Below are 24,484 nucleotides of genomic sequence, written 5' to 3' on the forward strand. Positions count from 1 at the left end.
ATGAACATAGTAAAACATACATACACATAAAGAAAGAGGGGGGGGGGGGGGGGGGGGGGAGGGAGAGAACAGAATGAGACCTCTGATTGGAGATAAGGGAATGAGACAACAGTAAAAACCAATCATGTAATATGATGGAGGTCTATCCTTTTACATAACTTCTAAGCACCCAACATGGATATGTAACAATGCCTTTATCAATCTTGTCATTACCTTGAATGACTTTTCCAAATATTTTGAAATGCTATCCTTTTGGTATAGCATCTCTTTTAATCTTAATCTGAAGGTCCATGGTATCTTGCCTTTTCCTGAACTTTCACTTCAAGTATTCTCTTTTTAGTTCCTCTCAACTTGAAATACTTTGAGTCTTAAGGTTTTTATCCAAAGTTCTTTTAAGTAAATTTTAAATAAGCTCATTATCCAGTTTGACAGGCCTTGCATGATATGAATCTCGGTGAAATTCAAAAGGCAAATGCTTTTAAGGTTTTGTAAGGGGTATCCAGTATCTTTGACTCTGGGTTCAAATCTCTGCCTCTGATTTCACTTTGGCCTTGGTTACAGTTAGGTTGATTCTTTCGGTATAGTTCTCCAAGTCAGAGGGATAACTGGCTTTGATGCTCATCGTTGCCGACATTTATGGCATAGTCTACCTGCACTATAGGAAACAACCAAAATATGGATATGCTCTCTTAGCTTGAATATTGGAGCTTCATAGAACTTTTTAAAATTGTTTGTGCTCCTAAAGTTCTAAAGTTTATACTCAGTTCTATTTTTGGTTCAAGCTGTTTCAGCTACTTATCCAGTTGACAGAAGATATTTCAGTAGTTTACACGTGAAAAGAGAAAGGTAGCATGCTCTGTTGATTGTGTGAGATTTTGCCGTTTTTGGTCCAGCAGAGCGTACTCAAACTTGAAGCATGTAATTCTGCTTTCTTATAATCTGCTCAAAATTTTCTGTGATTCAATCCTTATAATCTGCTTAAAACTTTCTAAGATGTATCATGTGGGGATACTTTCATTTTATTTTCATCATTATCATTATCATTATCATTAGCCCATTTCCCCGTAGAGGCTCCCGCAAGAAGCGGGGTAATTAGGGGGGTTCGGACGTACCCAACCTTACCCCTGCAATTGCAAAGAGGTTGTTTCCGGCCAATTGACCCAAAAACGATAACGGGATGACAACGGAGGACCATCTTCTACTTCATGAAAAGAAAGCAAAGAGGTTATAAGTGCCATTTTGATTTAGTCAATTACATCCCACGGCCAAAAGAACAAATAAATCTTTGGCTCCATCGAAAATTTTCCTGTTAAAAAATATCTTGACCCGAGAAACTTATATTGTGAAGGTATATATGCATAAATATATTTAGGCAATTAACTAATGACAAGTAAACCTTTTCTAAGGATTACCTGAAAAACTCATTTATTTCTCTACATAATGTAGCCTGGATTTGAACAATGTGTCTGAGAGTTTCTTATTGTATACAATTTATAATCACAAGAAAGAGATTTTGTAGTTTGTACAAGAGATTTCTGGCTTCTGGCACAACCAGCCAGTATGCATCTCGATCAAGTGAAGCAAAAATCTTTCGTAACACTCAAATGTAATAGAACCCGAAGTTTCTGGTCGATTACAATGCACTAAGGACTATTATCTCATTTTTACAGGGCAATCTTAATCGGACCAAGGTGTCTGCGGAGAGGATCTTACATCCTTGAGCTGATCAACAACTTTCATGATAGTTGGTGTTACCTATAACATCTCTTGTTCATATCCTTTGCCTCTCAGTACAAAATCAAATATTTCTTCATTCGTTTTTCAATTGCTTCACCCATACAACTATTTTCCTTGATGCCTTTGATTTGGATACCTCCATAGGCCTCTTTCCTGTAAGTAGTTCAAGAATTACAAGCCCGAAACTGTATACGTTGCCCCTTAGCGTGGCTACCCATACTCTGGTGGAATGTACCCCAGTACGTGTTCCAACAAGCTCGGTTGTAACATGAGTTGCATAAGGGAGAATGAGCCTGGATAATCCAAAATCAGCAATATGTGCTTCAAAGTTCTCATTAAGGATAATGTTACTCGACTTTATATCACGGTGCACAATGTGTGGTTCATAGATTTGGTGCATGCTACCTGCTCCAAGATCTATTTTCAACCGCAACGGCCAATCAAGTTGGGATGAGCCATTAGGGTTCTCATGCAACCAGTAGTCAAGGCTTCCATTATGCATATAAGAGTTAGAGTACATCAGTAGCCGAAGACCATCGTGGACACAATATCCCAGCAGAGAAACCATTTTTTCGTGTTGGGCCTTTGATAAAACTTCCACCTCTGCTTTGGATTCTCGTTCTATCATACACATATCTCCTGAAAGATTTTTGATAGCAAGCTTTGCTCCATTGTTTAAGGTTGCTTTATAACCCAAACGAAAGCCTCGATAGCCAATTATGTTTTCTTGGTTGAAATTGTTGGTTGCTTTCAGTATGTCCAGTATGGTCAGATCCTTGATCTCAAAGGTACGGTGTAGCTTGAAAACCATTACTAGACTGGTGTCTTTCCCAACTTCTCGAGAGCTGGAGTAACCCATTTCTGTTTCAAACTTATCATTGTCAATTTGTCACCTCTTGGAAGGATCCTTCTCTTGGACATTATCCAGTTCACCAGAATCACGAAAATGCATGCAAATACACATGTGCATCTTTTTCTTTTGATTGCATATATTGACTTAGCTGTGATATTCATTAATCATATCTACTATTATGAGTTTGTAGATTTTAATTTACCCCCGTCATTCAGTGATGATGAGAGGGCAGGGCAGGTAATGCTATCTATAGAGGTCCAAATTTTGATCACCAACAACTTCTTGGGGACCAAAGAAGTGACAGGCGGGTACTAGAGGTAATTTATTTTATGTTCTTTTATTTCTTGCCCGACTCTCTTTTCCTCTTGGGAAGGTTAATTTGATTTTGTTAGTTTCTTGTTTTTTGGATAGTAACCAGTGGGACACTAGATGCTACTCCATATTAGAGAAAGGATGAAGAGCATGTAGTTAGATGCAGCAAGTGTTACTGTAGCAAGTGCCAATCCAGATTCTGAAAATAGGCCCTTAGTGCCAAATGAATGGCAATGTTACTCATAATCAAGCTCATCATGAGTTAGATGATATAACTGTTGAGAATTCAGTGGAGTTCTTCCTATGAACGAGAAAACATCATCTGGATCCTAGTAAATTAAAAGAAAGAAAGTAGTTTCCATTTCAAATTCTAACTCTTACTGTTGTATAGATTTGGTACCTTTTGTTCACGTATTGTAGTACAATTTAATGTAAGACAGCTAAGATCTTGAACCATGCAAGTATGATATTTTAGGCCATGAGTATTAAATAATGGAAGAAAAACCAAAATTATGGAGTAAACACCCCTTGAATGGATTATATAATATCAAAGACAAATTATACACATTACAAAGGTAATACTTGGTATATAACCATAATGCAAAAGGAAATACTAGTAAGTAATTAAAGAATATCTTGACAATTAGGCTGAATTGCACAAAGACACTTGTTATGATCGAAAGAGTCGGCCCTGAATCGAGTGAGCCATTTTCCGGGCGGTACCGACCCACAAAGCTGGTTGTAGCTGACATTAAAAGCCTGCAAAGGTAGCTGAGAGAGTTGTCTTGGGAGGGAACCATGTATCATGTTATGGCTAACGTCAAGGCCTTGTAACCCTGAGTTAAATATCACATTTGAAAAGTCAAATGAGAATGCATTGTTCTTCAAGTATATCAAAAACAACTTGTTATTTCTAAATAAAAAGGAAGCGTCCCCGGTGAACGAGTTGTTTGAAAATTGAAAGGTCTAGCCAACTGAATCCGGCTTCGCTTAACGCGTTTGGGATTAGACCGGAGAGGTTATTCTCGTTCACTTGTAAGGCTAGATTCTTAAAAGAACCGAAACTCTCTGGAATTGAACCAGTGAGCCGGTTTTTAGATAGGTTGAGTTGCTGGAGATTGGGGATACGAGAAAGAGAAGATGGGATTGGACCGGTGAATCGTCAAGAATTGTTAATTTACTTAAGAATCGTGGGATTGAACCGGTTATGTTAGTTCGAAAAATATTAACTTCTTGCAAGTTGACAAGGTTTGAAATAGATGAGGGAATAGATCCAGTCAAACCGAGCATATCGTTCAAGTAAAGGACTTCAAGACCCGTAAGTTGCCCTAAAATAGGAGGAATCTGCCCAACAAGCTCGTTATTCTGACCAATGGTTAGGTAGTAAACCCGGTTGGTTTGGTTATGACACCCAACGTTGATCCAATTCTTGCAACAATCGGTGTCGGGCTTCCATGAGGAGAAAAAAGTAGTGTTTGGACCTAAATGGGCTTTAATTTCAAGAAGGGCAATTTTGTCATTTAGGTGGCAGCGTTCAGCTGCGAGAGAAAGGGTGATCAAACAAGAGGTGGCGATGAGGAGAGAAAATAGGAAGGAGGAAATGTCTGGTTGAGTATATATTTTGTGTGTTGGGTAATTTGGTATAATGGCTAAAGTTAAATTGTTGGTTACTATTGAATTTTGGGTTCTACTCCCTCCATTCCCTTTTCTTCTTCCCCTAAAGAATGTTGGGTGTGGTTTAAGAAAACTGAATCTTGGTTTGTTATTGGGATATGATCAATGATTGGGTGTAAGAATAATGATTGGGTGTAAGAGATTATATATTTAAAATAAGGTAAGGAGAGAGAAAATATTAAATAAATAAGATAAATGGGAGAAATTTTATTATTAATAACAAACAAAAAAGGATTAAATTCGAACCAGAAAAATCGAACCACAAAATTGCAGAAAATTCGTACCAGAAAAATCAACAAAAAGATCAAGAAAATCCAACCAAAAACCCCCAAAAAATTCAATAGCAATCAACCCAAATTCAACCAAAATCAACCGAGAATTCAACCCAAATTCAACCAAAATCAAACCCAGAAAATCGAATAAAAAATTTTAAAAAATAAACCCAGAATTCAACCCAATTAAACCCGGAAATACGAACAAGTTCAACCCAAATTAAACCCAGAAAACCGAGAAAATTTAACCCAGAAAATTGAACAACAAATTCAACCCAATTTGAACAAATTCAACCCAGAAAATCGAATAAATTCAACCAAAAATCGAGCAAAATTCAACCCAAATCCAACCCAGAAATGCGAACAATTTCAACCCATAAATACTCACAAATTCAACCCAAAATCAACCACCAAATTCGACCAAATTTAACCCAAAAATCAACCCAATAATTCAGCCAAAAATCGACGAAAATCAACTAAAAAATTCGACAAAAACCACCCAGAAAATTCGACAAAAACCACTAAAATTCGACAGCAATCAACCAAAAAATCTAGCAAAATAAACCCAGAAAATTCAACGAAAAAATACGAAAAAATAATTAATAACACTTGATCCTTACTATCACTCACGATTTTAAGGATTTAGAGGTCAAATTCGACCATAAAAACTCTAGATCTAGAGTTTTTATGGTCGAATTTCACCATCTAAAGCCATATTTCCGTGTTCTATAACTTTAACGGAGGGTGGTGGCGGCTGCGGAGGTTTGGTTGTGGTGGCGGCAGCGATCTCACTCCCAGATATGAAAGAACAGAGAGATCTTTTGGAGGAGAAAGTGAAAAACGGAGCAAGAAAATGAAGAGAGAGAGAAAGGGATAGTAAGATAATGAAGAGAGAGAGAGAAATCAGAAATGTGAGCAGGGGGGAAATTAATTAAATAAGGGTGGTGGGGAAAAAGAGGGTGGAAAAAGGGTAGAATCTTAGGGTAAATTGGTAAAAAAACTACCTCTTAGCAACATTATCTTCGTAGTTTCTGTTTCATTATCTTCGTCGTTCTCTTTCATCATTCTTTGAAGCAGCGAAATGGAGATTTGCGTTTCTAAAGCACACTACCTCTTGGCAAAATTAATACGCACGACAACATATTTGAATGTACTGTAGTGATTGTTTGCGATTAGATTTGTCAAAAATGCCAAATAAGAAAAACAAGAAAAGTTCCAAAACTATGTCATACTATGTATAACTATGGCCTTTATGTATAACTATGTCATACTCGTATAAATAAAGGAGACAGAAGTGTACAAGATTGGCGCAAATTAACAGTAAAGCCACAACGAAATTAATCTGAGTAGCCAATTAAATGAGAAAGTTAATAGATTGATTACCAGAAAGTAATGAGTGAAGAACAAGATATAGATAAAGGTGAAACTTTGACCCAATACTTGGTATTAAACAAGTCAAGGTAAATTACAGTAGAAATCCCAAGAAGAATAAAGTGGGAGAAGAGAATAAAGAGGCCGGAAGAATAAAGCCTCTTTTATGTTAAGTTTGTCCTGTATTTTCTTCTGCATGCGGCACTTTAACCTACGAACCTCCTTTCCTGCACTTTCCTTGGCCTTAGCTACCACTGCTGAAAAAATGAAGCAAAATCCCTTATTTGCTGTTAATATGGTGGAAAGCAGAAATGGGATGCTAAACAATGGAACCAATAATTCTTTGAACTTACAGTAACACTTACAAGTAGTACTTCCTCCGTTACAGTACTTTATGCCCTTGCTGAAGTAGTATGAACTTGTTCGTATTACTACCAACAGCAATTCCTTTAACAAAGGGATTATGCTAGACAATGGATGATAGTTGTGGGATTTCAACTCGGTTTCTTAAAAAGGACCATTTATTAAACGTGGCTTATTATTTTAGGACGAAAGGATTAAGCTGTAAGCTACTGGAAAAGTTGATCAGGTCCAAGTCGTCCAACCATTTTTTATGTCTTCTGTTCTTAACCAAAATGTCTTAACAATGCCTACAAACAAACCTAATAATGTCTTTTAGCACTTGCAACAACTAATCCCTTTTTTTCCTCACCAAGCACCATAACTCTAAAACCATTCTTTTTCTGCAAAACTTTTCATTTAATTAATCTTGCCTTTTTTTAGTGATATGGGCTTTATGATATTCCAAAATCTTTAAGGACCAGAAACTTGAGAAAGCAGAGTAAAAGGGAATATATGCCTTCTTATGCAAAAGGTGGATGCCAACAAAGCTGTGTAAAAATGAGTAGTCAATCATATATTCTAGCTTAGAATTACTATTAAATTCGCATTTTTACACACATAAAGCTTCAAATACCTTGATGATCACCACACAAAAATGAAGTCAACCATGAAATCTTACAAACTTGTCTGAAAATCCCTGCTTCAATCTATATACAACATCCTGCCTTCAGTTATCACCTCAAAGCCAACAAAACAGTAGGCGTCGTAGACTGATAGACTTGTTCTTAAGGATGTCAGACAAAAAAGCTGCAGCTCCGAACGCAGATGACTTCAAGTTAAAAGACACAAAGCCCCTGCTTGGGGAGCGATGGCCACATGGAGGAGTCCGAGGTGGGCATGGATGGATAGGCGGCGACAGGACTTCAAGCACATATGATCTTGTCGAGCAGATGAACTACCTCTATGTTCATGTGGTACGTGCCAAAGACCTCCCTGTTAATCCTGTAACAGGGAGCTGTGACCCGTATGTAGAAGTCAAGATGGGGAACTACAAAGGCAAAACAAAGCACTTTGAAAACAAAATCAGCCCTGAGTGGAAACAAGTGTTTGCCTTTTCAAAGGAGAAGATACAATCTACTGTACTTGAAGTCTATGTTAGAGACAGGGAGATGGTTGGCCGAGATGACTATTTAGGCAAGGTGGTGTTTGACCTGAATGAAGTCCCTACACGGGTTCCTCCTGATAGTCCTCTAGCTCCACAATGGTATAGGCTAGAGGATCGTCGAGGGGAAGTGAAGACGAGAGGAGAGGTTATGGTTGCAGTTTGGATGGGAACACAAGCTGATGAAGCTTTCCCTGAAGCTTGGCATACAGAGGCTGCTTCAGTTGTTTCAGGAGAAGGTGTTTACAACATCAGATCTAAGGTATACGTGTCTCCCAAGTTGTGGTATCTAAGAGTAAATGTGATTGAAGCACAAGATGTTGAGTCACATGATAAATCCCAACTCCCACAAGTCTATATTAAGGCTCAACTTGGAAGCCAAATACTTAAAACCAAAGTTTGCCCAAATAAAACAACCAACCCACTATGGAATGAAGATCTGGTGTTTGTAGCAGCAGAACCCTTTGAAGAAATGTTGGTTCTAGAACTTGTGAACAAAGCCAGCTCAAAGGATGAACTAGTGGGGAAGATAAGCTTGCCATTGAGCATCTTTGAGAGGCGACTGGATCACAAAGCGGTTCACTCTCGTTGGTTCAACCTCGAGAGATTTGGGTTTGGAGCCCTAGAAGGTGATAGGAGGAACGAGCTTAAATTCTCGACAAGGGTTCACCTGAGGGTCTGTCTTGAGGGGGGATACCACGTTCTCGATGAATCAACAATGTACATCAGTGATACGAGGCCAACTGCTAGACAGTTGTGGAAACAGCCGATGGGAATCCTTGAGGTGGGAATCTTGAGTGCTCAAGGGCTTTCACCTATGAAGAAAAAGGAAGGAGGTAGTAGCACTGATGCATACTGTGTGGCAAAGTACGGACAAAAATGGGTTAGAACAAGAACCATCATCAAGAACTTCAACCCTAAATGGAACGAGCAATATTTGTGGGAAGTTTATGATCCTTGCACTGTGATCACCTTAGCAGTGTTCGATAACTGTCATCTTGGAGGAGAAGACAAGAGCGCAAAAGATCCAAAAATAGGGAAGATAAGAATCCGGCTATCTACCCTAGAAACTGACAGGATTTACACCCATTCCTACCCTCTCCTAGTCCTTCAATCTTCTGGTGTTAAAAAGATGGGAGAGCTACAACTAGCTATTCGATTCACTTGCTTATCCTTCTCAAACATGGTTTATCAGTACTCCCATCATTTACTCCCAAAAATGCATTATGTCCATCCTTTTACTGTTAACCAATTGGACAACTTAAGATTCCAAGCCATGAACATAGTAGCAGTGAGGCTAGGGAGAGCAGAACCACCCCTCAGGAGAGAGGTTGTAGAATACATGCTTGATGTGGACTCCCACATATGGAGTATGAGAAAAAGCAAGGCCAACTTCTTCAGAATAGTCTCTGTCTTCTCGGGAATGCTTTCCATGAGCAAATGGTTAGGTGAGGTCTGCAAATGGAAGAACCCGGTCACGACAGTACTAGTTCACATTCTCTACTTCATCTTAATTTGCTATCCTGAACTTATCCTCCCAACTGTTTGCCTCTACATGTTTCTGATCGGTATATGGAATTACCGATATAGACCAAGGCATCCTCCTCACATGGATACAAAACTTTCATGGGCAGATGCAGCTCACCCAGATGAACGTGATGAAGAATTTGATACTTTTCCAACCACAAAGTCCTCTGATATAGTTCGAATGAGATATGACAGGCTTCGGAGTATAGCAGGGAGGATACAGACAGTACTAGGAGATTTGGCAACTCAAGCAGAGAGATTTCAGGCATTATTAAGCTGGAGAGATCCAAGAGCTACCTGTCTGTTTACTTTCTTTTGCCTAATTGCAGCTGTGTTACTCTACGTTACACCATTCAGGCTACTGGCTATCTTTGCTGGCTTGTTTCTCTTCCGACATCCTCGTTTCAGAAGTAAGATGCCTACAGTTCCCAACAATTTCTTCAGGAGACTGCCTTCTCGAGCTGATAGTTTGCTCTGATAGGTTTACCAACTTCAGGGCTACCATAACTTTACGTTGTTCTTTAAATGTAAAATCGTCTTTGAGGTTTACTTCATATATTCTTGCTTTTTCTTTTATTGCTTTCTCCAATTCTCTAAGTATCAACTTATCAACTCTGTAACAAATTTCTGCAATCAATATTTTTCAATTTATAGTTTTCCACATAATTGACAAGTCGGGTTGTGTTACTAATAAAAATGAAAAGATCTGCAGATACAGTATACCAAAAAACAAGATAGATTTTGTACAAATTTGGATCAAACCATAAAATACTAGATTTGGTACAGAGTACATAAATGTTCTGGTATACGCGTATGAAGTACCAACTTCATATACACTAATGAATTGTTACCATTCTGAAAATTAGGGATCTTTAGTTTGAATATTGGTGCAGCTAATACTTTGTACAAAGTTTTTTTCTCTTTATTAACTTTGTTATTTTAAGTAAATTTGTAAATTAACTCTTAAAAGAAGAATTTGGCAAGAGTTAAATTTACAATATAACCCCAGAAGATGGAGTATGAGGAACCCTTTTATTTCAATCTACACGAATAACCGTTAGACAGACACACCTTTGTTAAATGAAAATATGATCATCACATACATGGAAAAAACATCAATGACAATTCACAAGACGAACACAAAAGAAAACCCCAAAGTTCTACTGCACAGGCTAGAAAGAACTAGGATTTGACATCTTGAACAAAAAACGAGAGAAGCAAAACAGACATGGCGGAGCAGAATTCTGCAGAATACCATAGACTTTGCTAAGTAATTTGAAAATAAGAACACCTTCCAGCAACTAGCACGTGAGCGAACTACCAAAAACTAAATTTAAGAAAAGAGGATTTGCATGATCGCAACGCCAAACCAAGATAACAAACAAGGCAAACAAGGCAGTTGCACTATTCCATGATCACTAAGAAATCAGAAGTCAGTATTTAAAATCAAGCAAGTTGTTGAAAGGACTATATTCACTGCATCTAACAAAATTTATAGGATTCCACAAGAAAATGATATAGCGTAAAAATAATTTAGGGTACGCTCTAAAAGATAAGCTCATGAGGTTTCATGCCTGACTTCAATGAAAAACTTGCTGCCAAATAGGCCTTTAACTCTGGGACGGCTTCGATGTTCTTGGTTAATGGAGCATCAACTGCCTTTTGTGACTCTTTCTTCTCTGCTGGAAGAACATTCTTCTCCTGAAATTAAGTAACACTTCAAATAGTGAGACTACTAAACCAGTGCATCAAGAACTGAATTTCTTCTAACAGATACAACAAAATGAAGATCTCACCTCTTTCTCTGCCTCGAAAAACTCTCCTTCTCCCTTCTTTTTTCTTCTGTTAACCTTGTTTTGCAAAGTATTTGTCATCAATGTTGGATACATCGACTCCAGAAACATCAACTGTAGTATAAGTAGGGATGACATATGCTTGGATGCATCGCCTTGTTGGGACATCATTAATCTTAAAGGGGCCTATATGAAAAAGCAGAAAACACTTGTTATAAACAGAGTAGAGTTTAACAAAGCTTAAGTCATTTCTAAGACATTAATAATTTAATATGCACAAAAGCACAACCAGGTGTTTCTACTGCCAGATAAATCAATAAATAACAACGAACAAAAAAGGATGACATAGCCGTAAACCGATAAACAAGTGTTAGAAACTCAATGTAAGCAAGGACAAGATAATGCTATGCTTTTATGAATAGATTATACTGTCCTCGACTTATTCATTCTTTTAAAATCACATGACGTATTATGCAACAAAATCAACCCGCTCCCACGCACAACACGCACAAGATCCATACACATGTTCAATAATCATAGATCACTCACTTCATCGATAATACAAGGTCTATCAACAGGCCACTATGCTGAACTCAGCAACGTTAGGACAGAAAAAGACATAAAAGTTACTCCTAACACTACATCACTACATATATCACTTCCAGCCCAATACCAAGGCGCTATACAGAATCATACATAAACATTTACATATGATACTAATAAAAGGTAAAAGACAGAACAAAAAATCTTTAGAATGCCAACCATTTCCAAAATCCATTCCCAAGATAATCACAACCCTAGTGCTAGTATTCAAACCTTAAACAGAATTCAAACAAACTAATACTGAGGTTTATTGCAGCTTAGAAAACAAAAAATATACATCCGTAACATCACAACAAGGCCAAAGAACACTCTTACCTATTTTACATCGCGTTTCACTTCCATTTAAATACCAATGCACTATCCATTATCATTTAAACGCGATTGAAAATCAAAGACAGGATGAACAAGCACCATAATGCCATTTCCAAAATCCATTCTCATAAATCATAAACCTGGTCTCTAAAGGCCAACCCTCAACAGAATTCAAAATTTCAAATCAACTAAAAGTGTGAGTATAACACAACCATTTGAATATCCAGATACATAAACCAATAGAAACAAATTAAATCAAACACCGGTCAATCAAGCTAACATTACTATTCAATATACATCACCATACTAGTGAACATTCTATCAAAACCCTGCATAGTATAAACAAAATAAACTTTTTTTGTTTACACATACATCTAAATTCCAATTTCAGAAACATAATACAAAATAAAAACAATAAAATCAGAGAAAGGGAGTGTGAAATGAAGCTCACCAGTAATGAGAAGTAACCCAGATGAAGGTTGCTTCAAGAACACAACTCTCTTCCCCTTAAACCTCCCAGCCAACACAATCAATCCTGTCCCAGGTGTGATACTCGTCCTATTAAATAAATAAATATTACCCATTAATGAATCAAATTATAACAAACAAATTACAATAAAAATCAATAACTTTTATAAAATTGAAAAAACGGGGGAACCTGGGCTGAGCGGGTTTGGGCTTGCGCTTGTTGATCAAGGGTTTCTTGACATCGTGGCGGGGTAGAACTTGACCGTCTTCTCCGTTGTAACCGGGGCAGCAGCCTTGGGTGCGTGTTTAAGGAAAACACCGCCGTTTTCTGTCCTTGATAACCCAGAGACCTCTCTTGTGGTACATTTTTTATCGGCTGAATTTGCCGATACCTTTGACGAGATCTGTTTTTCTTGTGGTTCTTGGTTTCACCATTGTTGCGGCTTCTGTGTGGTTGTAAGCCTGACTGTGGGGATTGAGTTTGCGGGAATTAGATTAGGTTTCTTGTTTGGTTCACTTCATAGAAGTTAGAATAATTCCAAAACCATCCAGCCGATTAACCAGCGACGTTAATCTGAGGGCATGGAAGGAGATAGAAGATGAAATAAGGGCAGAAATGTAACTTCAGTCGTGAAGACGTGAAATTGACGTTAACGTTGGATTGTGTAAACGTCCGTTAACGGTTTGTAATAGTTAGTGAACAGTGACGGAGTAAATTGGGCGGTTAAAACAAAATAAAGACAGTTATCAAAAAATAAATTCCAAAAGCTTTTTCCTTCTCTCCTCATATCGATCTTTCTCCTCTTGTCTCTCTTTCCAGAACCTTCATTTCAAGCTGAAATACTGGGGCTGGGAGTTCTCGATTTTTGCATGCAATCCGGTAAGTGCATAATTTCTTGAATTTTGTATAGTAACTTGTATAGTAATTTTGTTTATGTGTTGAATGACCAGAGAATTTTAACCAATTGATTACAAAAAATCAACGAATTGATTAGAAAAAGTTGAGGAATTGAGTAATTAAAAATCGATTTGTTGAATGTTTGATGTCATTGGTAGTTCATATTTAGAGACGTTCTAAGTAATTATGTGTATATGTTCCCAAAAAGATGCAAAAGATCGATCCTCATTGATGTTGAAATTTGTAGAAATAATGGTGGGTCATATGTGGGTTGATGTTGAATAATAGGAAATTAAAAATGAGTTTTGTCCCTAGTGTTGCTAGTAGTGTTTTGCTGATGAAATGTAACTCGTTGAATGAGATGTGTCCAATATTGATGTAATTCAGAGTGTTCTTAGGTGAACGAATGGGGAGAAAGATGAGTAGATCTAGAAAACGTGGGAAAGTGATTTTTAATTCGGATGAAGAAGGACATAGTTTAGTGGATAGCCGTTCAAAAAGTGAGCAAGATGACTGTAAAGATAAGGATTTTAAGGCTGATGGATATGAAGACGTAGATGATGATGAGGTTGTACAGTCAGAGGTGGTTAGAAATGTGAAACGGAAGAGGGGGTGACCAAAGGTTTGTATTTCCCGGATTTAGAGAAAGATTTCTACTGTTATACCCAATTGTGTACTTAATGAAATGATTATGTGGCCAGGGAACGAAGAACATCCAAAGAACCGATGACAACCAAAAAGAGAGGTGTCGTGGAGAAAGTCACTCTACACCCACGAGTGTTCAAGGTGATTGTTTTAAAATTAAGTTGTTGGGTTCATTTGTTCTGCTTTTAAACGAAAATAGAAGATAACTTGTTTACTAATGATTGTGTATGTTTGTGCAGGACAATAGTTTGACAAAGGGCGGTGAAGTAAAGGAAGTCCGGCAGGTCTTGAAAGTCCTACATCGTGAATTTAAAGGAGGGGTATGAATTCCCATTCAATATAGTACTAAACTTGGTACTTCATTATTCGTGAAATGTATGAATGTTGTGAAATTGAGATAATTTGTTGAATGAATGTGGGAGACAGGGAGTGGTGACATTATTTGATTAATGTATTATCGAATATTTAATCTATTGATTATGTTGCTTGGTACATTTGTCATACTTATAAGTAAAGTAGTGGCTTCACATTTAAGAATTGAAAAAGGGGGAAAAAAGGATTATATTATCGAATTTACGATCAAGTGATAGTACTAGTTAAAGTTATTTTAAATATTTAAATAAAGATAGTATATATTTTTAATCAGATAAGTACATATATATGGTAATTAAGTTTGTAATATGAGATTGGAAATTTTGATTTTACAGACGGCAACCAACAATTGCAAAGTTGAAGCATTTGGAAGAATAATACACAAGTTTGATAAACGTAGGAGGCAGTTATTGAAAGAAATAAACACATAAAGCATCATTAAAATAAGTAAAGGAATTATTGAAAGTGCATACAAAACCACATCACCTTAAAGTAAGGTGAGTAAAGGGTGCGGAATTGAAATAGCAAGAATAAAGGTGCAATATTGAAATGCGATATTGAAAGGTGCGATATTGAAATGCGTTATTGAAAGGTGCGATATTGAAATGAGGTATTGAAATGACGATATTGAAGTGCGATATTGAAATGATGATATTGAAATGCGGTATTGAAATGACGATATTGAAATTGTACTATTGTATTTGAGATCCGAACGCCAAAACACTACTTAATAATAAGTGCGTCCGACACGGATTCAATTCTAAAAATCTCAACTTTAGGATAAGTTGCTCATCCCAAAGTGTCTTAGATTTTGAATATTGAAATTGATATTGAATATTGAACTTGAATATAGAATTTGAATATTGAAATTGAATATTGAATTTGAATATTGAAATTAGGAGTCTTGAATCTCAAAGATTAGACCTTTTAATGTTATAAAGGCCTCACCTTTGATGTGCTCCATAACTTGGAATTGATTCTAGTTTAAGGAAGTGATTACAAACAACCTTAAACATCATTGAATCTTGAACTTAGGAGGCTAAATGTTTAAAGTCCAAACCTTTTAATGTGAAAAAGGTCTCAACTTTAATATGCTCCATAACTTTGACATTGATTCTAGTTTAAGGAAGTGATTACAAACAACCTTAAACATCATAGAATCCACAACTTGTATTTGAATCATAAAAGGGTTTTGATTTTGTAAAAATGTGTGATTGTTGTAAGTAACACTTTTAAGAGTAAAAGTGTCAACCTTACTAATCATTTTTGAAATAAAGATTGAATCTTGTATGGCATAATGAAAATGGTGTTTTGGAAAATCATTTGGAGAGGGTTTTAAGAGTGAAACCTCCCAAAGATGATACCTTTTGGCATAGTTTTCCAAGTTAATCAAGGGTATGAACCTGATGATAACATCATAGGATTTTGTATTTAGAAAGGTAGAAGAGTAGAATACATTGTAGATTTAAGTAGGGATTCAGAATTACCTAGTTAGGGTTAGGTTGGATTTCCGATTTGTGCTCCCAATTGCTTAAATATTTGAAATTGTATAGGAATTTGTAGATTGGAACTTGATTTTTGTGTTTTGATTTTGAGGACTGATTTCGAAATTACGACGTTCTGTTTTTTATTTGCTGCCCTAAAATGCTTGGAAATGAGGGATTAAATAGAGAATTAGCCAGCTAAAATCCAAAAGCCACCTGCGCCCAGCGCAGGGCCCTGCGCCTGGCGCAGGTGATGTGGCCTAGGAAACGCCAAAGCAAGGACGATGACGTCGTCCTTGCAGTTGTCTCTTATGGATGTACCTTTGTACGAATCGTACGAATTTTGGCACGTAGTGAATGCTTAATGATTAAGGCTTTGATTTTGCGACTAAAAACAAGTCGTTTTCGGTTTTGAACTTGGTTTTACGGGACGGGGCCCGGCATGCTCGGTTTTGTGGGTCGGCACCCGAATTTGGATTTCTTAGTGTCATTTCGACTGGAAAAGGCCTTGTAAAACCAATGAAGAGGTCCATTGGGTGAGATTGTGTTTGGATTTTGAAATTGATTTTTGGAAATTGAATTTTGTACCGAGTTCCGAAATGGGAACGGGCTCGGGAATTGGACGTTGGATTTTGGACTTTGGAATATATTTTAGCAATTGGGACTTCCGCACGGAGTTGTACCAACCACCTAGCAAGGATAATAGTATCGTCATCATCCCATTAGGGGAGACACGATTTAGGTGTCTACAATATGGGAATAGAAGAAGATGTGAAACGTTTATTTTATGGTGTCGGCATGAAGTCTATGTATAGCATGTTGCGTTTGACATTTAAGAGGTTGACACTTGAATTTCTGAGTTCCTTTGAGGTAGATAGAAATGGCTATAAGGACATAACCCATGTTTATTTTCGTTTGATGAATCAAGATGTCCATTTGCCTATTATGGAGTTTGGTAGGAATTTTGGATTGTCAACTGAGCCTAGGAGGCAAGCCGGGGCTGCTCATAACAATTCCACTATGTGGGGCAAATTTACTGGGAATAGTGCACCCCCTAGTATGCAACATTTACATGCTTCCCATGTTCAACATCCCGTTCCCATTGTTTTCTTCAGGTTTTTGGGCTTTACTATTTTTGGGAGGGATGAGCCCCAGAATGTTAGGAGTACTGAATTGGAAATCCTTGGTGGGTATGTGCTTGAGGGGGAGGAAAGATACAGGATGAACTTGGTGAAGGAAATAATGCCCTTGGTCCAAGTATGCATTCTATGATAAGTCTAATAAATGCGGTTCAGTATTAATTAACAAGTTAATAATTCAGTGAGATCAAGTGAGCTGAATGCCTAGCTAGAGGCCGCTTCAGTTCAAGTGGAATTAATGATATTAATCCACAGCTTACTCTTGACTGAACCCGTAGGGTCACACAAATAGTACGTAAACGGATCAAGTATTTAATGGCATTAGATACTCCATCTATGGATATTCGGAATCGACGGATCTTGGTTTCAGTGGGAGCTGAGATCGTCACAGGCAAGAAATGAATACTCCGGAAACGATGATATTGCCGAATACGGAAATATGGATCGTATCGGAAATATAAATATTATCCAAGTCGTAGATGTTGCCGGAAACGGAAACATGGTACGTATCGGAAAATATTATCGGAAATGGAAATATTGCCAGAATCGGAAATATTGCCGGAAACGGAAATATTGTCAGAATCGGAAATATTATCGGAATCGGAAAATAATTCCGGAAACGGAAATATTAAATATTTGTTCGAAACGGAAATTAATTCCGGAATCGGAAATGTTAAATATTGTTCGTATCGGAAATGAATTCCGGAATCGGAAATTTAATCGGAAGCGTATCGTACGAATAAGCATCAGACGAGGCCTGCCGGACGAGGGCCCAGCACGAAGCCAGGCCATCGCCCAGCAAGCCAAGCGCGCCACACGAACAGCCAAGGCCACGCCAGGCCCAGCACAAGGCCAGGCCCAGCAGGTCGTGGCAGCGCGCACAGCGCGCACAGCGCGCGCAGCGCGCGCAGGTGCTTGCGTGGGCTTGTAGCTCGCGTAGGCCTCGCTGCGTGGGCTGCTGCTCGCACGCACGCGCATGGGCGGCCCATCGTGGCTGCCGTGTGTGTGTGCGTAAGTGTTTGTGTTCATGCACGATTCCTAAAACGTGCAGAGTTCGGTTAATGATTAAATTCCTAATTCTATTTGATAAATTAATTAATTAGAGTTCTTGTAGGATTCTAAGTTTAATTAATTCGTATCCTAATAGGATTCCAATTCTCTTTCCATACCCCTATAAATATGTGGCCCGGGTTCACAATTTATAACGAGTTTTAAAGTATTCAAAGTGAGTTTTTGAGAGAAAAATTCAGTCACACATCTTGCTCAAAAGTGCCGAAAATTCTAGTACCTTAAGGGCGATTCTAGTTGGTCAATCTTAAGGCGGATCCGGACGTGCTGTGGACTATCTACGGAGGGACGACACTTGGAGTCCTAAAGACTTGTTCTTGTTCGGTTCGGGCGCAGCTAGGGAGGGCACGCAACAAAGAGTATGCATCTAAATTATGCTATATGATTATGTGTAAATAATATGTAATCCTGGGTTAATGGTTGTTTCCGCATGATTTATGTAATATCATATGTATCATAACTTAACAGTGGTATCACGAGCCCCTTATTATTTTCATAATCTAATTTGCATGAACATGGTTAAATATTACAAATTTGCAAGAATTAAAAGGGGTGATTAATTTTCGTAATCGTTAATTAATTGCAAATTGCGTTTATTTAATTATACGTACGCAGTTTTTCGGCAGTTTCTTCGTTACTCATCCAAATCGAGTGATTTTTGTGTCAATTCCGCATGTAAAAGGCATTCTAAAATTTTGACAAAAAGAATATTTTTCTGCCGAACCCAGAATTCTCAAATTCGAAGCCTAACTATGACTTTTCGAAGGTTTTAGTTTTTCGAATGCAAAATTTCGTAAATTTAAGATGTTAAATTAAATATTTGCGATTCTTGTTGATAAATCTTGAATTTTTGATTGACCTACTGTATATGTTTAACAAGTTTGAATGCCTAGCCTTGTTAATTATGCAATCTAATTTGTAATTATGATTAATTTGTTGAAAATTAGAATAATTTAGAATTAATTTGATTTTCATAATTAATTATAATTTAATTAGAAACCTATGATTAAAAACCACCATAAAAATTGTAAATTTATGATAAATTTTAAATTTTTATGACCTAGACTTGAATCCATGATAATCGGAAATCAATTGAATAATAAATTTTCGATTTTTTCGCCCTAAAATTATGAAATTAATATTATTTATTAATTTGTCATTAATTTTAAATATAAATTTTAAATTTTTATGCGATTCGTTCATATAACTTGCACGCACAAAGCAATGGACGCTTCGTGTTACCCTTAAGGGGTGTTGTATAGTGCGGGCATGCGACGACGAGCAAGGGAGCTCGTCGCCCGTGCGGCACCAATGCAATGAGCAAGGCGTGGTGCACGAGCACAAGGCAGCAGCCCTGCCTTGTGTCGTGGGCCACGAGCTATGAACAAATGGGCATGGGCGAAAGGCAAGCCAAGGCAGTCGCGTGTGGGCAGCAAGCGAGCTGCGCCACAACGCGCACTGCCTCGCGCAAGAGCGCGCAGCCTCGCGCGCAACGAGCGCAAGCTCGCGTGCCACAAGCGCTGCGCCCAGCGTTGCTCGCGCGCACAGCGGGCGATGGCTCGCGCGCACAGCGAGCAATGGCTCGCGCGCACAGCGAGCTATGGAGCACGCGCAGCGAGCGCTGGCGAGCGCGCACTGCGAGCGATGGCTCGCGTGCGACGAGCGCTGGCGCGCACGCAGCGAGCACCACAGCGTGCGATGGGAAATGCAGCAGCTATGCGACGAGCGCATGGGCTGCGCGCACATGGCCAGCAATGGCTGTGTGCGTGCGGCCCTTGGGCGTGCAATGCGTAGGGTGTTTGCGTTACGATTAGATCGTTTTGAATGTTTAATTTGAAAATTTCAGTTCACGTAATTTTAATTAATTTTAAAATTAATAATTTAAATTATTTTCTTGGATTTTAATTTTGAATATTATAATTATAATAAATTTTATTTATTCTAATTATTTTACTGAAATTAAAATCATGAATTAATTTAAATAACGACTGAAATTAAATTAAACTTTTTGGATTCAATTATAAATTTATATGAGCTTTAAATTTTAATTAAATTTGTATGTTTCCGGTTAGACTAGAAATACATTTTTATGTTTAAAATTAGTAAAGCATATGAATTTATTGGTTTAAGTGGGAGCGCCTTTAGTCATAAACTCTTGATTAGGTCTACAAATCCTTAAGGTTAAAACAACTTGATTAGAATTAATAAGGACTGAATAATTGGTAGATTATTGGTGCCCTTGATTAATTGCTGCAAATGTTTACGTGATGCATAATGTGTTTTACTAACCAGCTATGTGGGCCATTCATGATAATGAATGGGTGAATGGTATATATGTTGTATATGTACTGTTTTGCAGGTTATGAAGTGACTAGTATGGCCCAAATAGGATAGAAAATATGGTCTGCGTACCATTAATTTGAATGTAATTGGTCTAAAGTACCAAAGTTATTTTTCAATTCAAATATGGTCTGCGTACCATCAAATAGTTGTAATTAGTTATAACTTATCCTATTTGAAGAAAATGGTGCCTCCCACGGAGATTTTCAAGACGGACTTTGAAGTCAAAGCTTCAAGATGAAGTCGGGCCATACTAGATCACATTTAATCTTATGCATGTTTTAAGTTATTTATTGCTTTTAAATATGTCTTAAAATGCATGAGATCAAAAGCTTGATTATGTTGCATGATTAAGGATTTTAGTTCACTTAAAATCTAACCAACATAGTAAGAGCCTTAAGTTCCAAACTTAAAAATTGAGTTAAAAGGTGCCATGCCAAAATATACACTTGCTTGGATATCCTTTACATCAATCTAGTAATAGTTTTCGCTCAGCGAGGTGTTACTTATTGGTCCTAAAGGGGCAAGGTACACAAACAATTGTGAGTACATGTTAGTTTTGGTGAAACTCAACGATATAAGTAAGGAGTCCTTTTATGTCGTGGCAAAATCGATAGGTTTACCTAATAAGTTCTTAGACGTACCTATCAACCAAGAATAGTTTCTAGACTATTAGCAAAAGGCTTTTGCTTACCTAAGATGTTCTAGGATTAAGTCGACAAACTGTGCTTAGTTCTTCAATGATTTTAGGATCTTGGAATCATTTTATTCACACCTGCCGGAACACATAACTTGAATAAAATGCTTAATAAACATTGAATTATGCATGTATGCTAGAATTTAAGTTTATTAAGAGAAACTGTGAATGGTTATTTATTTGTTTATTCTTTTCAATTGTAGTTTTTAATATGGCAAACAACAATTCATTCAACATTCGATCAATTCTTGAAAAGGAGAAGTTGAACGGGAAAAACTTCCTTGACTGGCAAAGGAACTTGCAAATAGTTCTTATGCAGGAAGAAAAGGAGTATGTCCTAGATGAGGCGATGCCCGAAGCCGCAGGCGACGGGGTCACTCAGGCAGCCCTCAATCGTTGGATTGATGCCAACAAGGATGTGAAATGTCTAATGCTCGCCACCATGAGTGCGGATCTGCAGAAAACGTTCATCAACTCAGATGCTTTCACAATCATCAGTGAGTTGAAGAACATGTTCCAAGATCTGGCTCGAGTCGAAAGATTCGAGACTCATAGGCAAATTCTTGAGACCAAGCTTAAGAAGGGCGAGCCCGTAAGTCCACATGTTCTCAAAATGATTGGACTCATTGAGAATATGAGTCGGCTGGATCAGCAATTTTCTCAGGAAATGGCAATAGACACCATCCTCCATTCTCTTCATAGCGGGTATGATCAGTTCAAACTGAACTACAATATGAATAGTCTGGACAAAACGCTCACTGAGCTTCACGGTATGCTGAAGACCGCTGAAAAGACGCTCAAAAGTGATAAGCAGGATGTGCTTATGGTGCGTGGGGGCAAGTTCAAGAAATCTGGAAAGAAGAGGAATGCTAAGAAAGGTGGCAACAAGGCCAGCCCAACTAAGCAAACTGGCGCCAAATCTGTAAAGAGGAAGGCCAGTCAACCCACTTCTGAATCCGAATGCTTCTACTGCAAGAAGAAGGGGCATTGGAAGAGAGATTGCTTGAAGCTAAAGGAAGATCAGAAGAACGGAACAGTCGTTCCATCTTCAGGTATTTTCGTTATAGACTGTATACTTGCTAATTCAACTTCTTGGGTATTAGATACAGGTTGTGGCTCACACTTATGTTCCAATCCACAGGGACTAAGAAGAAGTAGAAAGTTAAGCAAGGGTGAAGTCGACCTACGAGTGGGAAATGGAGCACGGATTGCTGCATTAGCTGTAGGAACTTACTATTTGTCGTTGCCCTCCGGGCTAGTTTTGGAACTGGAAGAATGTTTCCATGTTCCAAGTCTTACTAAAAACATCATTTCAGTTTCTTGCTTAGATGCTAAGGGATTTTCCTTTTTAATAAAAGACAATAGTTGTTCGTTTTATTTTAAAGAGATGTTTTATGGATCTGCTAGATTAGTCAATGGACTTTATTTATTAGATCACGACAAACAAGTATATAACATAAATACCAAAAAGGCCAAAAAGGATGATTCAGATCTCACCTATCTGTGGCATTGTCGATTAGACCATATAAACTTGAAACGCTTAGAAAGACTTCAAAAGGAAGGAATTCTAGAACCATTTGACTTAGAGGATTATGGTAAATGCGAATCATGTTTACTTGGCAAAATGACAAAGCAACCTTTCTCTAAAGTTGGAGAAAGAGCAAATGAACTATTGGGTTTAATCCATACAGATGTATGTGGACCAATGAGTACAAATGCTAGAGGTGGTTTCAGCTACTTTATCACTTTCACTGATGACTTCAGTAGGTATGGTTATGTCTACCTAATGAAGCATAAGTCTGAATCCTTTGACAAATTCAAGGAATTTCAGAGTGAAGTAGAGAATCAATTAGGCAAGAAGATTAAGGCACTGCGGTCTGATAGAGGCGGTGAATATCTGAGCTATGAATTTGATGACCATCTGAAAGAATGTGGAATTCTATCAGAATTGACTCCTCCTGGAACACCACAATGGAACGGTGTGTCGGAACGGAGGAACAGAACCTTGCTAGACATGGTCAGGTCAATGATGGGTCAGGCCGAACTTCCATTAGAATTTTGGGGACATGCACTAAATACAGCTGCACTCACTATAAATAGAGCTCCGTCTAAAGCTGTCGAAAAGACTCCATACGAATTATGGTTTGGAAAGCCTCCAAATGTGTCTTTTCTTAAGATTTGGGGATGTGAAGTATACGTCAAACGATTAATTTCAGACAAACTTCATCCAAAATCTGACAAATGTATCCTTGTGGGCTATCCAAAGGAAACAAAGGGGTATTACTTCTACAATACATCTGAGAACAAGGTGTTTGTTGCTCGAGATGGTGTCTTTTTGGAGAAAGATCACATTTCCAAAATGACAAGTGGGAGAAAAGTAGACCTCGAAGAAATTCGAGTCAAACAACAAACTCTAGAGAATGCTCAAGATGACATTCAGGATGAAACTCAGAGATCTTTAGAAGAATCTGGTGAGAATCATGGTCAATCTAGAAATGTTACCCCGCGTAGATCGCAAAGATATAGATCTCAACCGGAAAGGTACTTGGGTATTTTGACGAACGAGAGCTATGACGTTCTATTACTTGAAAGTGATGAACCTGCGACTTACAAACAAGCTATGACGAGCCCTAGCTCCAAGCAATGGCAAGAAGCCATGCAATCTGAATTGGACTCCATGTCTGAAAACCAAGTATGGGATTTGGTCGATTTGCCAGATGGCTACCAAGCCATTGGAAGCAAATGGGTTTTCAAACTGAAAAAGGACAAGGATGGGAAACTTGAAGTTTTCAAAGCTAGATTGGTTGCAAAAGGTTACAGGCAAGTCCACGGTGTGGATTACGATGAAACCTTTTCACCAGTTGCAATGCTAAAGTCTATTCGGAGAATGTTAGCAATCGCTGCATATTACGATTACGAAATATGGCAGATGGATGTCAAAACTGCTTTCTTAAACGGCGTTTTAACAGAAACTGTGTTTATGACACAGCCTAAAGGTTTTGAGGATCCAAAGAATGCTAAAAAGGTATGCAAGCTAAAGAAGTCAATCTACGGATTGAAGCAGGCATCCAGGAGCTGGAATATACGTTTTGATGAAGCAGTCAGTGACTTTGGTTTCATCAAGAACGCAGACGAATCTTGTGTATACAAGAAGGTCAGTGGGAGCAAAATTGCTTTCCTAGTATTATATGTCGACGACATATTACTTATCGGAAATGACATTCCTATGCTGAACTCTGTCAAGATTTGGTTTGGGAAATGTTTTTCGATGAAGGATCTAGGAGAAGCACAGTACATATTGGGCATCAAGATTTACAGAGATAGATCTAAAAGGATGATTGGACTTAGTCAAAGCACTTATATCAATAAGGTGCTTGATAGGTTCAAGATGGCGGACTCCAAACGAGGCTACCTA

General features: G+C 38.0%; 2 protein-coding genes, 1 long non-coding RNA gene and 1 pseudogene across 3 annotated transcripts; 2 read left to right on the plus strand and 2 right to left on the minus strand.

Annotated features, from left to right (window-relative positions):
* Window positions 1-1,719: 1,719 nt before the first annotated feature.
* On the minus strand, window positions 1,720-2,978 carry LOC110792813 (tyrosine-sulfated glycopeptide receptor 1-like). Its single transcript, XM_056840173.1, has one exon. It carries the CDS (start codon window positions 2,594-2,596, stop codon window positions 1,811-1,813), a length of 786 nt encoding a protein of 261 aa, XP_056696151.1. The 5' UTR covers window positions 2,597-2,978; the 3' UTR covers window positions 1,720-1,810.
* A 4,053-nt stretch (window positions 2,979-7,031) lies between these two features.
* LOC110792821 (FT-interacting protein 1) lies at window positions 7,032-9,916 on the plus strand. Its single transcript, XM_021997640.2, has one exon. The coding sequence runs from the start codon at window positions 7,353-7,355 to the stop codon at window positions 9,726-9,728; it is 2,376 nt and encodes a 791-aa protein (XP_021853332.1). The 5' UTR covers window positions 7,032-7,352; the 3' UTR covers window positions 9,729-9,916.
* A 709-nt stretch (window positions 9,917-10,625) lies between these two features.
* Window positions 10,626-13,172, minus strand: LOC110792822 (60S ribosomal protein L6-like; annotated as a pseudogene).
* Window positions 13,168-14,463, plus strand: LOC110792823 (uncharacterized). The gene is made up of 3 exons (XR_002534516.2): window positions 13,168-13,306; window positions 14,026-14,110; window positions 14,209-14,463. It is a non-coding gene; the product is annotated as an uncharacterized lncRNA (long non-coding RNA).
* Window positions 14,464-24,484: the final 10,021 nt, after the last annotated feature.

The sequence above is a fragment of the Spinacia oleracea genome, chromosome 3 (genome assembly GCF_020520425.1).
Source record: "Spinacia oleracea cultivar Varoflay chromosome 3, BTI_SOV_V1, whole genome shotgun sequence".
NCBI lineage: Eukaryota > Viridiplantae > Streptophyta > Magnoliopsida > Caryophyllales > Amaranthaceae > Spinacia > Spinacia oleracea.

What these genes read in the sequence shown, in the direction of transcription:
- LOC110792821 (XM_021997640.2), top strand. Translation starts at nt 7,353, where the DNA reads ATGTCAGACAAAAAAGCTGCAGCTCCGAACGCAGATGACTTCAAGTTA.
- LOC110792813 (XM_056840173.1), bottom strand. Translation starts at nt 2,596, where the DNA reads ATGGGTTACTCCAGCTCTCGAGAAGTTGGGAAAGACACCAGTCTAGTA.